The 16061-nt window shown below is 35.8% G+C and overlaps 4 protein-coding genes across 5 annotated transcripts in view; 3 read left to right on the top strand and 1 right to left on the bottom strand.

Moving 5' to 3' along the window:
• The window catches only part of Hwt (SH2 domain-containing adapter heavyweight), a 144246-nt gene that overhangs the window by 90713 nt on the left and 37472 nt on the right, over nucleotides 1-16061 (bottom strand). The window lies entirely within an intron of this gene.
• LOC139775853 (chymotrypsin-2-like) lies at nucleotides 3320-6529 on the top strand. Its single transcript, XM_071712173.1, has 8 exons — nucleotides 3320-3441; nucleotides 4218-4342; nucleotides 4432-4511; nucleotides 4705-4799; nucleotides 4891-5032; nucleotides 5147-5254; nucleotides 5370-5522; nucleotides 6247-6529. Exons 2-8 carry the CDS (start codon nucleotides 4294-4296, stop codon nucleotides 6403-6405), a joined length of 786 nt encoding a protein of 261 aa, XP_071568274.1. The 5' UTR covers nucleotides 3320-3441; nucleotides 4218-4293; the 3' UTR covers nucleotides 6406-6529.
• LOC139775855 (trypsin epsilon-like) lies at nucleotides 7594-11482 on the top strand. The gene is made up of 8 exons (XM_071712175.1): nucleotides 7594-7759; nucleotides 8546-8669; nucleotides 8759-8832; nucleotides 9030-9124; nucleotides 9216-9357; nucleotides 9468-9575; nucleotides 9691-9840; nucleotides 10567-11482. The coding sequence occupies exons 2-8, from the start codon at nucleotides 8621-8623 to the stop codon at nucleotides 10723-10725; spliced, it is 777 nt and encodes a 258-aa protein (XP_071568276.1). The 5' UTR covers nucleotides 7594-7759; nucleotides 8546-8620; the 3' UTR covers nucleotides 10726-11482.
• LOC139775852 (trypsin epsilon-like) lies at nucleotides 12133-15896 on the top strand. 2 transcript variants are annotated; one of them, XM_071712172.1, is made up of 8 exons: nucleotides 12133-12440; nucleotides 13168-13291; nucleotides 13739-13809; nucleotides 14005-14099; nucleotides 14197-14338; nucleotides 14450-14560; nucleotides 14833-14985; nucleotides 15653-15896. In XM_071712172.1, exons 2-8 carry the CDS (start codon nucleotides 13243-13245, stop codon nucleotides 15818-15820), a joined length of 789 nt encoding a protein of 262 aa, XP_071568273.1. In that variant the 5' UTR covers nucleotides 12133-12440; nucleotides 13168-13242; the 3' UTR covers nucleotides 15821-15896. The 2 variants fall into 2 exon arrangements, with proteins under 2 accessions (XP_071568273.1, XP_071568271.1); XM_071712170.1 differs by having other exon boundaries at nucleotides 12133-12585.

The following is a 16061-nucleotide window of genomic DNA, read 5'->3' as shown; positions in this document are numbered from 1 at the left end:
AAAAAAATCGCGCGAGTTCTCCGTGACACTCTTTCCACGGTTACGCTTTCCGCGTTAAAAATTTCCCGATCCTGATAGTTTTTTACGCAAACGCGCGTATAGTATATTATGTACAACGATACTCGAAGCGAATACATATGTACGCGCAGTGAAACGCGAACGTGCAAACTTTAATTTTATCGAAAAAGAAATTTCCTACCGAGAAAATAACTTCTTTTTCGTACTGTTGCGTTTATATACGCATACTTTTCTCCTTTCGCGAATTTAAGTTTGTTCAAGTTTGAAAGCGTAAACAGCGTGTCTACAAATAGTACAGTACTCAACTCCGAAATTGATACGTGAAATCGTTTATACCACAATTCTGAAAAATAAAAATGGAAATGTGTATTGAGACAAAAGTGAATATTTTCAAATTTTTTCGGAAGTCAGGAATTTTCTTAGAAATTCCAGACTCTGAGGCGCGCTGAAAAATATCACAGTTTAAACGGCGGCCGCAAATATACGGAATAAAATATAATACAGCGAAAGCGCGTACATGGAAAATCGATGGAGAAGGATCGTTGATCCTTCCCTTCCTTGCTGCAAGGTCGCAGTAAGAAATGCATTATATGTTTCTCCGTCGTCGTAAATAACCGTGTGTATCGAGGATTCCGGGCCACTTTAAGGAATGAAAAAGATCACGGATGAAAATCCAGCGGTAGAAACGAGTGGTTTTAACGACACTCAATCTCCGGATTGGATTGCGTTCCATTTCAAGGCGGGACAGGGGAAGGATGCCGCGGCAAATATCCGACGCGGCTCGTTTCCGTCCTTCCGTCACTTATTCGTGAAATGTAGTCGCTCACCTTCGGTGCCGAGAGTTACGACGCTGTAATATTGGATCTCTCGGGTTATCAAGGGTGTCTTGAGCGCGTCGCGGCTATAATAATACGCTTACGGCACGAATCGATTAACCTGAGCGTGAATAATTTCCAGCCGCAGTACTCGCGAATGAATTGCTTCGCGGGCGTTCTGTTTACAACGTCATAATTGAACGTATATTCACGGATATTCACGGCTCGTATTAGACGATTGATCCACCCTTCCCTAACGTCTACTCTTTACGTTATCAAGCCGACTGTGATTATAGTTCTCGCGCCCGGAGGGAGTTATCATCCCCTTTGCGGTCCCATGTCGCGCCCACGTTGTACCATATTTTGCTCCGACAGAGCCCTCACGGTTGCAGGCTATATCGTTAAAAGCTATTTACTCTTAAGCAAGCAACGCAGACCTCGTAGGGGAGTAAATAACATGCAACCATCTTTGTATGATATTAATAAATAAAACATCAACGTGTATACTCATCAAATATCGTAAGCTAAAAATGAAACAGGAATACAGAGATACAGAGATGAAATTAAATAATCTTGTGAAAATACGTTATTACGGAGGAATAAATTGAAGAGATAAAAACTTCTATTCATGCGAATCAAGAGAAGCTAAGCAAACATGATAATACATTGTAATTTAAATCAACGGCGAATGTCCATGTGATGAAATTAAGGGTCTTCGGATAAATGAAAGTCGTTGAAGCAATGTATAAAATGTAGAGCGGATCGAGACGGGCAAAGTACATAAGCAACGGAGTGCGACTTAATTCACTTGAAGCGTTAATTAATCACGACGAAGCGATGAAAGCAGATCCCTCGAGCGTCTCCCCGATAACGCGTCGAGCCCGATAAGTCTGTGGATTAAGAACTTCCGTGGCGGCCAAGATTTATCGATACACGATGAATCGAATAATGGCACGATCGGCGCAAGGAGCGCGATTAGTCTCGCTTCCCCGCACTCGGTCGTTCCCGGTTGAACGAGAATCCATCACATGGACATATTGGATTTGAGAGAGGATTGAAAGCTCGTTTCCTGCCGGCGCATACTATCCATCCACCTGCACCCGTCGAATTCCGCGATATTTTTGGATAAGAATATTCCCGTCGACTTGATAATTTTCCCGCGAAAAAATCGCCTTTATTATAAATTGCGATTGTCACGATGATATCTGGGAAAGAAATTTTTCTCATAAATATATATTTACGAGAAAAGTGGTATCGATCGTTTTACGTAGAATCGCGAGTGCACCTGTAAAGCTCGAAAGCGATACGACGTGTACAAGATGCCTGAAACCGGATGCAAGAAGGTATAAATCATCACAATAGAGACTCAACGTCGCGTGAAAAATTGTCAACACAATATCTACTGGTCCTTTACCAATTTTCCGAAATGTCAATTGTCATTTTTGAAGAAGCCAAAAGATGTACGACGTCTTTAGCGAGATCACCGAGATCCGCTGAATCTCGAGTCTACCATACAACCCGAATGCTATATCTGTCTGTCGCATAGAAACTCGGTAACTTCGAGCAACAAGAACGTTACGGAATTTGCGTGCAGTTCAAAGTCCAATGTCTCAACACGATATCGGATTGGTACTTGTTGCAAATTTGAATAAGTCTGCTCGATGTTCCGGCAACTTGCACGCGCGCGCGCAAGAGCATCCCCCGGGAGTGAGAGCGGCATTTGATACGACGTAATCGATAAGGGCACGGTGCTATTTCATACGGTAGCGGCGGCGGCGGCGGTACGAAAAGCATACATTTCCGAGCAAGATTTCCAGTGTTAATAAATTTAAAAGGCTGGCCGTCGCGCGGACGAAAATCGATAATGAAGGTGTCGCGACCACGAGAGCAATTATCGCTAATCCGGTATACGAAGAGCCGCGAGATAAATGGCGAAATGTAATAAAATGCAGCAGCTGCTCTTCCTCTCTTTCCCTCCCTCTCTCTCTCTCCACCCGTCGTCGTCAGTGCACGCAATCTCATGCAAATTCAAATGGCTCGCTTCTCTATCGCGGGTATGCGGGTAACAGCAAAACGGACGATCTCGCCGTACCTCGACCACACTCCATCTACAAACATCTCGCGACCGACCGCCGTGTTTTATCCAAAGTGTTCGAAAGTTAACGAGAATGCGAACTTCACAGTCATTCGAGATGCATAGCCGTCAAAGGGCCTCTCGCCCCGCATCTTATTGTGACAAGAATGTCGTGATTCTAAAGGCCATATCCGAAAATTTAGTATTAGAATAAGAAAATTAAGTTGCATGGTAACCGAGTGTTTGCCACGCAAAAAAAATACGACGCTGCGGAATTTGACCGAACTTGCATTTTGTCTGACGTTGCAATGATCATATACGATCCGAATAATGACCTGGAGCTTCCCCCTCCCTCTCTCTCTCTTTCTCTCTCTCTCTCTCTCGTTGCATCGAGAACTACAAAAAGATGAAAAAAATGTTAGTCGGCTTATTCGAGTAAAGCGTGTGGTAAGCCATCAATTGTGATTATCGGTATCAACGGTATCCTAATATACTTCTTCCGTTGTAAGAGAAGTGAAGATCGTGCAGAATAGTAAGTGGTAATTTCGAAAGCTTTTATTATAAATTATGCAATATCATCAAGATTTATAGTCGCAAAAACCGTCAAAACGAACGATCTTTCGCGAATCGCATCTGATTATCAATATAACAAGATATATCAAGAACACCTCAAATATTTCTTCCTCTAACAACTGAGCGTAAGCGAACATCATTCAGAGTAACTTGAAGTAGTCTGTTCTCATTAAAATACTTCATTATAGATTGTGCAATATTGCCGAAGTTCGTAACCGCGGCAAACTTCGACAAAGTGCATTGTTATGTTACTCCCACGACACAAGTTTGTTTAGCATTACATTCTGCTACTTGCTGCTACTGCATGTCACGTTCAGCCGGTAATCCCGCGATGCGAAGTATACATCATATAACAGTGTTAAATTTTTAAAACTGAAATTTATCAAATTGCGACTTGAGAAACGCGAAAGGCGAACAAAGTATAAAATTACGTAATGAATTTTTAACGATTAGAAACTGCAGAAGATAAACGTTTCTTTTTATGAAATCATTATTATCACTAAGATAACTTCAAGATTATTTTATACATTTGTTGTTAGATTTATGTATAACAAAAAAAGTTACGCGATACTGTCCAAACTCATCAGTGTTTTCTTAATGATAAAAGTCAATAGGAAAATGATAACATAAGTCGCGAGCAAGATAGTATCCCAAGTAAATTAAAAACTACTTTAAATATCAATACGCATGAGATATCCTTATCTAATCTTATGTAATTTAAACTTATAAATTTTACAGACAAATATTCAAGTGTGTGTCATAAACATTAGATTTAGAATAATCAGCTGATACCGTCGCACAAGACTACTAACGATGACGATACAGTTATTGTTCTTAATCCCTTTATTCGCTATTGCTCATGGTGAGTAATCTGACAGACAAGTTGATCGGCTTTGCGATCGTTTAATTTAGTGCAATTAAATTTAAATGTAATAACAAATATAAATGCAGGCGTACCAAGGAAAACAGATACGCAGGATACGCAGATTGTGGGGGGAAGATTTGCCCAACCGGGTGAAGTTCCGTACCAAGTAAGCTAACAAACTGCTATAAATTAATATCATTACATTAACTGCTCTCTGTCTTAAAAATATGCGTTGAACTGAATTTCAAACTAGTCGAAACCATTAAGTTAACATTTCTCATTCAGCTGAGTCAACTCTAAAAATAAACGTGTAATAATATTAATAAATCTCTGTATCTTGTTGTCACGAATTATTTCAGGTTTCTCTTCAAGATATTAAAACGGAGGAACACTTTTGCGGTGGAGTTATAGTTGACCAGTATTACATACTGACTGCCGCTCACTGTGTAGATGGGTAAATATGAGAATCTAAAGAAACGTTTCAGCAATATAAACTGTATATAGATATGAAAATGTGTTCCATATGTTCGTGATATTCTTTACAGTGCAGATGTTAGCACCATTTCGGCCAATGTGGGACTAATAAACCTACAAGAACCGCATGCGGTACATCTGATCGAGTCCTCTTATATACACGAAGATTACAACCCCGACGATTCATGGATCAATGATATCGCTTTACTTAAGGTAACATAGAGTTAATATAATAGCAATCAACACATATATATAGTTTCAATTAAATTAAACAATTTGAAAATTAAGACTGCGCAAAAGCATTATACATAGAAAATTCATTTTCAGCTTCAATCTCCAATTAAATTTTCCCCTCTGGTAGATGCCGTTACTCTAACAAATCAAAACTTTACGGCCGGCACGAAAGCAGTCGTATCGGGATTCGGCAGATTATCGGTAAGTTTCTTAACAATTCAACAATTTAGACTGCCAGACGCTAGGTCTTCGATAATTGTATTTTAAATTGTTTTCGCAAGTCACGCTTATATTTTTGTACTTTGTGTACTTACAGTTTGAAGGAAAGAAAGCTACACGATTATATGTCGCGGACATTGAAATAGCCGATCAGGCTTACTGTAGAAATGTGTACGCGAGCAAGTTTAAAAATATTTACGATACGCAATTATGTGCAAATGAGCCAACAGTAGAAAAGGGTTCGTGCCAGGTAAGCTATTTACATAAGGCGTTGCAATAGATCGCCATCATTAGTTACTACTAGTTGCACATGCAATTTTACGCTGTCTGCCCAGGTAGAGTCATTAACTATTTAACCTGCATTATTCTTCTCACGCGAAGCTTCAACTCGTTCCTAATGACTTCTAAACGCCAATGTCTTAATACAACGCTCGCACTTCGAGTTGTGTAATGTGCTTCAGATTCTCGATAAGAAAATAAGCCCGATTACATATCATGTAATTGGCAATCATATTGTGGAGACATATCATGATTGCAATCTCTCACTTAGAAATTTTTATTCATCAATTAATTTATCAATTTATTTATTCATTAATATAATACTTAACAACATACGCGCATGAAACGTGCGATGACTATAGCATTTCAATTCGCCGCCAATTCACTGATTATGTTGATTGTTAATGTACCGTATTGATTATTTTGTACATTAACATATTCAGCTCCTCGTTATGTTTTGTAATTTAATTTAATTGACAGCAAGATTGCAAAACTTACAACTGAGCGAATCGAGAGTCCGTTGTCGTCAAACATCAATTTCATTAAAATAATAAAGCGAAAATAACACAAGCTAGCTCTGTACTAGCAGAGAAATGTAATTGTAGTCAAATGTAAAAAATAACTTTGTTCGCGAGTTGGTTTTTGCAATCAAATCCTTGTCAAATATATTGTTAATGGGAAATGTTATTTTTCAGGGAGATTCCGGTGGCCCCCTCACTGTCAATGGTATGCTCATAGGACTCGTCTCGTGGTCACATAGATGCTCTGACACAATATATCCTACCGTATACACACGCATCTCGTCGTACTTCTTCTGGATAGTTAAGCAAATCATTAAAAGCCCAAGCTCATAGATGTAATAAATCGTTAAATATATTATACCCTACCGTATATACCATGCGTCCCGTCGACATCCACTGGATAATTAAGCAAATCATTAAATGTCCAAACACAGATGTAATAAATCGTTAAAATATATCACATGTGTTTTACTTCGTATAGCTTACATACGCGTTTAACACTTTCCTTATACTATTCTAGAAAATAAACACTTAATCTTATAAAGATCAATATCATCGAAATATGGTGCGATTATTTTATATTAATATTTTTAACTTCCGCAGTTTGGCGAACAAATAGCAGTAGACGAGATGATTACAAAAATAATCGGTTGACGCAACAAAACACCAGCCACAAATTTAGTTTTATCAAACCATATTTTTGTTCAGTGCGCTATATTTGTGTGTTAGTATTACTAAATTTTCCAACTGAATTTTTATGTTGTATCAACCAAGACATTTATTTGTCCATATCCAAACAAGAGAGTCAACCAAATTTTATTTTATTCAACTAAATGGATTTCTCAGTGGCATGTGCATATTGGATTTGAGAGAGGATCGAAAGCTCGTTTCCTGCTGTCGCATACTATCCATCCGGCATCCACGTGCGTCCACTTTATTCCGCGATATTTTTAAATAAGAATATTTCCGTCGACTTAATAATTTTTCCGTGAAAAAATCACCTTTATTATAAATTGTCACGACGGTATCTGGGGAAGGAATTTTTCTCACAAATGTATATTTACTGGAAAAGTGGTATCAATCGTTTTATGTAGAGTCGCGAGTGCACCTGTAAACAGATCTCGCCGTTTCTCGACATCCTCCCGACCGTACTCCGCATCCACAAACCTCTCGCAACCTGTCGCCGTGTTTTATCCAAAGTGTTCGAAAGTTAACGAGAATGCGAAGTGAACAATAATCACTCGAGCCGACAAAGGGCCTCTGGCCCTGCATCTCGTTGTGACAAGAATGTCGTGGTTTCAAAAACTATATCTGAAAGTTTAGTATTACTGTATTAGAATAAGGAAATAAAGTTGCACGGCAACCGAATGTTATACCAAGCAAAAAAAGTACTACGCTGCGGAATTTGACCGAGCTTGGATTTTGTCTGACTCTGCCATGATCATATACGATCCGAATAATGACCTGGAGCTTCCCCCTCCCTCTCTCTCTCTCTCTCTCTCTCTCTCTCTCTCTCTCTCTCTCTCTCTCTCTCTCTCGTTGCATCGAGAATTACGAAAAGATGAAGAAAATGTTAGTCGACTTATTCGAGTAAAGCGTGTGGTAAGCCATCAATCGTGATTATTGGTATCAACGGTATCCTAAAATACTTCTTCCGTTGTAAGAGAAGTGAAGATCGTGCAGAATAGTAAGTGGTAATTTAGCAAGCTTTTATTATAAATTATGAGATATCATCAAGATTTATAGTCCCAAAAACCGTTAAAACGAACGATCTTTCGCGAATCTCAAACCTGATCATCAATATAACAAGATATATCAAGAACAACTTAAATATTTCTTCATCTAGCAACTGAGCGTAAGTGAACATCATTAAGAGTAACTTGAAGTAATCTGTTCTCATTAAAATACTTCATTATAGATTGTGCAATATTGCCGAAGTTCGTAACCGCGGCAAACTTCGACAAAGTGCATTGTTATTTTACTCCCACGTCACAAGTTTGTTTAGCATTACATTCTGCTACTTGCTGTACTGCATGTCACGTTCAACCAGTATAATCTCGCGATACGAAGTACATATCATATAATAGTATTAAACTCTTAAAACTGAAATTTACTTAGTTGCGGACTTTGGGAACGCGAAAGGCGAACAAAGTATAAAATTACGTAATAAATTTCTAACGATTAGAAACTGCAGAAGATATATATCTTTCTTTTTATGAAATCATTATTATCACTAAGATAACTACTTCAAGATATTTTATACATTTATAGTTAGATTTATGTGTAACATAGAAAGTTACACGATACTGAAGACTCATCAATGTTTTATTAATGATAAAAGTCAATAAGAAAATAATAACATAAGTCGCGAGCGAGATAGTACCCCAGTAGATTAGGAACTATTTTAAATATCAATAAATATCATGAGATATCATAGCTAATCTTACGTTATTTAAAATTATAAATTTTGCAGACATATATTCAAGTGTGTGTCGTAAACATCAGATTTAGAATAATCAGCTGATACCGTCGCACAAGACTACTAACGATGACGATACAGTTATTGTTCTTAATCCCTTTATTCGCTATTGCTCATGGTGAGTAATCTGACAGACAAGTTGATCGGCTTTGCGATCGTTTAATTTAGTGCAATTAAATTTAAATGTAATAACAAATATAAATGCAGGCGTACCAAGGAAAATAGATTCCCCGCAGATTGTGGGGGGAAGATTTGCCCAACCGGGTGAAGTTCCATACCAAGTAAGCTAACAAACTGCCATAAATTAATATCATTACATTAACTGCTCTCTGTCTTAAAAATATGCGTTGAACTGAAATTCAAACTAGTCGAACCATTAAGTTAACATTTCTCATTCAGCTGAGTCAACTCTAAAAATAAACGTGTAATAATATTAATAAATCTCTGTAACTTGTTGTCACGAAATACATTATTTCAGGTTTCTCTTCAAGATATTAGAACGGAAGGACACTTATGCGGTGGAGTTATAGTTGACCAGTATCACATACTGACTGCCGCTCACTGTGTAGATAGGTAAATATGAGAATCTAAAGAAACGTTTCAGCAATATAAACTGTATATAGATATGAAAATGTGTTCCATATGTTCGTGATATTCTTTACAGTGTAGACGTTAGCATCATTTCGGCCAATGTGGGACTAATAGACCTACAAGAACCGCATGCGGTACATCTGATCGAGTCCTCTTATATACATGATGATTACAACCTTGACGATTCATATATCAATGATATCGCTTTACTTAAGGTAACATAGAGTTAATATAATAGCAATCAACACATATATAGTTTCAATTAAATTAAGCAATTTGAAAATTAAGACTGCGCAAAAGTATACATAGGGAAATTCATTTTCAGCTTCAATCTCCAATTAAATATTCCCCTCTAGTACGTGCCGTTACTCTAACAAATCAAAACTTTACGGCCGGCACGAAAGCAGTCGTATCGGGATTCGGCATGTTATCTGTAAGTTTCTTAACAATTCAATCATTTAGACTGCAAGACGCTAGGTCTTCGACAATCGTATTTTAAATTGTTTTCGCAAGTCACGCTTATATTTTTGTACTTTGTGTACTTACAGTTTAAAGGAAGGGGAACTACACGATTATATGTCGCGGACATTGAAATAGCCGATCAGGCTTACTGTAAAAATGTGTACGCGAGCATTGGAAATATTTACGATACGCAAATCTGTGCAAATGATCCAACAATAAAAAAGGGTTCGTGCCAGGTAAGCTATTTGCATAAGGCGTTGCAATAGATCGCCGTCATTAGTTACTACTAGTTGCACATGCAATTTTACGCTGTCTGCTCAGGTAGAGTCATTAACTATTTAACCTGCATTACTCTTCTCACGCGAAGCTTCAACTCGTTCCTAATGACTTCTAAACGCAATGTCTTAATACAACGCTCGCACTTCGAGTTGTATAATGTGCTTCAGATTCTCGATAAGGAAATAAGCCCGACTACATATCATGTAATTGGCAATCATATTGTGGAGACATATCATGATTACAATCTCTCACTTATCATAAATTTTTATTCATCAACTAATTTATCAATTTATTTATTTATTAATATAATACTTAACAACATACGCGCATGAAACGTGCGATGACTATAGCATTTCAATTCGCCGCCAATTCACTGATTATGTTGATTGTTAATGTACCGTATTGATTATTTTGTACATTAACATATTCAGCTCCTCGTTATGTTTTGTAATTTAACTTAATTGACAGCAAGATTGCAAAACTCACAACTGAGCGAATCGAGAGTCCGTTTTCGTCAAACATCAATTTTGTTAAAATAATAAAGCGAAAATAACATAAGCTAGGTCTGTACTAGCAGAGAGATGTAATTGTAGTCAAATGTAAAAAATAACTTTGTTCGCGAGTTGGTTTTTGCAATCAAATTCTTGTGAAATATATTGTTAATGGGGAGTTGCATTTTTCAGGGAGATTCCGGCGGCCCTCTCACTGTCAATGGTATGCTCGTAGGACTCGTCTCGTGGGCATTAGGATGCGCTGACACAATATATCCTACCGTATACACACGCACCTCGTCGTACTTCTTCTGGATACTTAACCAAATCATTAAAAGCCCAAGCTTATAGATGTAATAAATCGTTAAATATACCCTACTGCGTACACACGCATCCCGTCGTACGTCCACTGGATAATTAAGCAAATCATTAAACGTCCAAACACAGATGTAATAAATCGTTAAAAATATATCACGTGTGTTTTACTTCGTATAGCTTACATACGCGCTTAAGGGGGGAGCCTTATGTAACCGGTCAAAAAAATCTAAAAAATTTTTATTGCATAAATCATTAGTATAATATCTCTAGAATATGTTCCCAAAGTTCCAGAGCGAAATTTGAACTTGAAATAGGCAATTTTATACCTGAGCGTTACGCAAGTAAAGCGCGCGTTCCGAGAACTTTAAACGCGTTTTTCTCAAAACCATGTTTTTCAAATTGGTGTGCAAGATTACTCATAAACTATTCGACCAATCGACTTGCTTTTTGGCATGCATGTAGATAACTAAATACCATTGTATGTAAACCTACTTGTTCAGTCATTTTATCAAATTAAATAAATTTAATTGCATAATTAAAGCCAAAATTTTTCCGTAAAAATCAAATTTTTTTCTAAGTCCTGTTATTTCTTTAATTTTGCATTTTTTACTGAACAAATAGGTTTACCGACAATGGTAACTTATAATAAAAGTAAAAAAATTTTGTATTTTTGATTCAGTGATTAATTGCAGGCGCAATGCTGCACACCAATTGTGAAGTCCGGCGCCGTGGCCTTTGAGAATAGGCTTCGTTGCTACTTATAAATAAAGAATTTTCCAATGAAAAAATATTTTTTTACATCTACAAATGTTGCTAAAACCATTACCCAAGTTTCAATAAGTTTCATTTTAATGTCTCTTTAAAAAAAATTCCAGAAAATTGCCTTGTTTTTAGCGTTTTACATGAGGCTCCCCCCTTAACACTTTCCCTATACTATTCTAGGAAATAAACACTTAATCTTATAAAGATCAATATCATCGAAATATGATGCGATTATTTTATATTAATATTTTTAACTTCCGCAGTGCTTGGCAAACAAATAGCAGTAGACGAGATAATTACAAAAATAATCGGTTGACGCAACAAAAAACCAGCCACAAATTTAGTTTCATACAAACCTTATTTTTGTTCAGTGCGCTATATTTGTGTGTTAGTATTACTAAATTTTCCAACTGAATTTTTATGTTGCATGAACTAAGACATTTGTTTGTCCATACCCAAACAAGAGATTTAGTTCAGTCAACCAAATTTTATTTCATTCAACTAAATGGATTTCTCAGTAGCATGTGCATATTGGATTTGAAAGAGGCTCGAAAGCTCGTTTCCTGCTGGCGCATACTATCCATCCACGTGCATCCATTTTATTCCGCGATATTTTTAAATAAGAATATTCCCATTTGTCATGGTTTCAAAGACTATACCTGAAAGTTTAGTATTAGAATAAGGAAATAAAGTTGCACGGTAACCGAATGTTATACCAAGCAAAAAAAGTAGTACGCTGCGGAATTTGACCGACCTTGGATTTTGTCTGACTCTGCAATGATCGTATACGATCCGAATAATGACCTGGTCCTTCCCCCCCTTTCTCTCTCTAGGAGAACTACAAAAAGGTGAAAAAAAATGTCAGTCGGCTTATTCGAATGAAGCGTGCCTCAACCGCGATTATTGGTATTATAACAGTATTCTAACTATTTCTTCTTCTGATGTTGTAAGACTCAAGTGAGGATCGTGCAGAATATTGCCAAGCGGTAACTTTGAAACCTATTATTATATATTGTGTGATGTCGCCAAGATTTATAATCGCAAAAGCCGATCAAATCAAATGAGTGATCTTTCATGAGTCACATCCATAATTATCAATATCTCAAATATTTCTGCCTCTAGCCACTGAACGTAAGTCATTGAGAATAGCTTGAAATAGTATGTTCTCATTAAAATACTTCATTACGGATTGCGAAATATTGTTGAAATTTGTAACCGCGGCAAACTTCGACAAAATGCATTGTTATTTTACTACTGCTACTTACTGTACTGCATGTCACGTTCAACCGGTATAATCTCGCGATATACGAAGTACATATCATATAATAGTATTAAACTCTTAAAACTGAAATTTACTTAGTTGCGGACTTTGGGAACGCAAAAGGCGAACAAAGTATAAAATTACGTAATAAATTTCTAACGATTAGAAACTGCAGAAGATATATATCTTTCTTTTTATGAAATCATTATTATCACTAAGATAACTACTTCAAGATTATTTTATACATTTGTTGTTAGATTTATGTGTAACATAGAAAGTTACACGATACTGAAGACTCATCAATGTTTTATTAATGATAAAAGTCAATAAGAAAATAATAACATAAGTCGCGAGCGAGATAGTACCCCAGTAGATTAGGAACTATATTAAATATCAATAAGCATGAGATATCATATCTAATCTTACGTTATTTAAAATTATAAATTTTACAGACATATATTCAAGTGTGGGTCATAAATATCAGATTTAGAATAATCAGCTGACACCGTCGCACAAGATTACTAACAATGACGGTACACTTATTGTTCTTAATCCCTTTATTCGCTATTGCTGATGGTGAGTAATCTAACAGACAAATTTATCAGCTTTGTGACTGTGAACTAAAGTTTGCACAGACTTTTTAGAGATTCAGTCCGAAATTATACATATTGTGAATATGCTCAATTTTTTTCAAGTCGATGTGAGTTATCGCTCTGTATTTGAGTTATCACTGCAAAACAAAAAGAAAATAAAAAACAAAGAAAAACGCGTTTAAAGTTTTTAATGCATATTTTTAACTACAAAAATTTTTTAGATCCTAACAAACATTGTATTAGGACAAGTCCCGGTTTAAATTTATTTCTTTGTAATAAATTTAAAAAAAATCATTTTTATTTCGACAATTTTCGACATTTATTTTCGACAAATCTAACTGCCTTCCGTTCACTTAATTTATTAATAGAATTTATTATTATTCAATTTTTTAATAGAACTAAATTTTAATGTAATAAATTTTGAATGCAGGCGTAATAAGGAACATAGATACGCAGATTGTAGGGGGAAGATTTGCCAAACCAGGTGAAGTTCCATATCAAGTAAGCTAACAAATTACTTTTAATTAATATCATTACATTAACTGCTCTGTCTTAAAAATATGCCTAGCATTGAACTGAATTTCAAACTAGTCGAACCATTAAGTTAACTCTTCTCATTCAGCTGAGTCAACTCTAAAAATAGACGTGTAATAATATTAATAAATTTCTGTATCTTGTCGTCACGAATTATTTCAGGTTTCTCTTCAACGTATTAAAACAGGGAAACACCGTTGCGGTGGAGTTATAATTGGCCGGTATTACATACTGACTGCCGCTCACTGTGTAGATGGGTAAATATGAGAATCTAAAGAAACGTTTCAGCAATATAAAGCAATATAATGTATAAATATAAAAATGTGTTTCATATGTTCGTGATATTCTTTACAGTGTAGACGTTAGCACCATTTCGGCCAATGTGGGACTAATATATCTAGAAGAACAGTGTGCGGTACATCTGATCGAGTCCTCTTATATACACGAAGATTACAACCCCGACGATTCATGGATCAATGATATCGCTTTACTTAAGGTAACATAGAGTTGATATAATTGCAATCAACACATACCGACAGTTTTAATTAAATTAAGCAATTTGAAAATTAAGACTGTGCAAAAGCATACATAGAAAATTCATTTTCAGCTCCAATCTCCAATTAAATATTCTCCTCTGGTATCTCCCGTTCCACTAACGCTAAATCAAAACATTCCAGTCGGTACGGAAGTAGTCGCATCGGGATTCGGCGACTTATCGGTAAGTTTCTCAACATTCAACCATTTATAACTGTAATATTTTCGATTAAACTCACTCTTCAAGTGAACAAGTTAAACCGAGATTAAAGTTAATTTACGTTGGTAGAAATAAGCATAAGGGGGACAATTAGAAAGAGATGGAGAGTGAGTTTAATCGAAGGTTATAGTTAATCGACGTTAATGAAACTGGCCCTTAGACTGTCTTCGACAATATCATATTTTAAATTGTTTTTGCAAGTCACACTTATATTTTTGTACTTTGTATACTTGCAGTATCGAGGAAAGGAAAATAAACGATTACATGTCGTGGACATTAAAATAGCCGATCAGGATTACTGTAGAAATGTGTGGACGAACAAGTCTAAAAAAATTTACGACACGCAAATCTGCGCAAATGATCCAACAATAGAAAAGGGTTCGTGCCAGGTAAGCTATTCACATAAGGCGTTGCGATAGATCGCCGTCATTAGTTACTACTAGTTGCACATGCAATTTTACGCTGTCTGCCCAGGTAGAGTCATTAACTATATAAGAAAATAAGCCCGATTACATGTCATGTAATTAGCAATCATATTGTGGAGACATATCATGATTGCAATCTCTCACTTATCATAAATTTTTATTTGTCAATTAATTTATAATTTATTTATTTATTAATATAATACTTAACAACATACGCGTATGAAACGTGCGATGACTATAGCATTTCAATTCGCTGCCAATTCACTGATTATGTTGATTGTTAAAATTTACCTTATTGATTATTTTGTACATTATTTTGTACAAAATAATGATTATTTTGTACATTGATTATTTTGTACATATTCGGATTCTCGTTATGTTTTGTAATTTAATTTAATTGACAGTAAGATTACAAAACTCGCAGCTGAGTGAATCGGGAGTCCGTTATCGTCAAACATCAATTTCATTAAAAAAATAAAGTGAAAATAATACAAACTAACTATGTATACTAACAGAGAAACGTATTTAAGTTAAATGTTAAATGTAAAAAATAGCTTTGTTCGTAAGTTTGTTTTTCCAACCAAAACCTTATGAAAAATATTGTTAGCTATTGAGGAATTGCATTTTTTAGGGAGATTCTGGCGGCCCTCTCACTCTCAATAATGAGCTCATAGGATTCTATTCGTGGGGATTTAAATGCGGTGACAAAATATACCCGGGAGTATACACACGTGTCTCGTCGTACATCCAATGGATAATTAACCGTGCAAAAAATATAAAGATATGTTTTAATACTTAATGACGTATACAGGAAAATCGAGAATTGATATATATTAAAGGTCCAAACATATAGATGTAATAAATCATCAAATATATATCACATGTGTTTTACTTCGTGTAACTTACATATACGCTTAACATATACCCTTTCCCTATACTATTCTAGAAAATAAACACATAATTTTATAAAGATCAATATAATCGAAATAAAGTGCGATTATTTTATATTGATATTTGTAACTTCCGCAGTTTGGCAAACA

The sequence above is a fragment of the Temnothorax nylanderi genome, unplaced genomic scaffold, assembly GCF_030848795.1.
Source record: "Temnothorax nylanderi isolate EJ_2023f unplaced genomic scaffold, tnyl_v1.0 TNYL_tig0106_pilon, whole genome shotgun sequence".
Taxonomy (NCBI): Eukaryota; Metazoa; Arthropoda; class Insecta; order Hymenoptera; family Formicidae; genus Temnothorax; species Temnothorax nylanderi.
The sequence above is the reverse complement of the archived record's forward strand: the minus strand, read 5'-3'. Positions and strand labels throughout refer to the sequence as shown.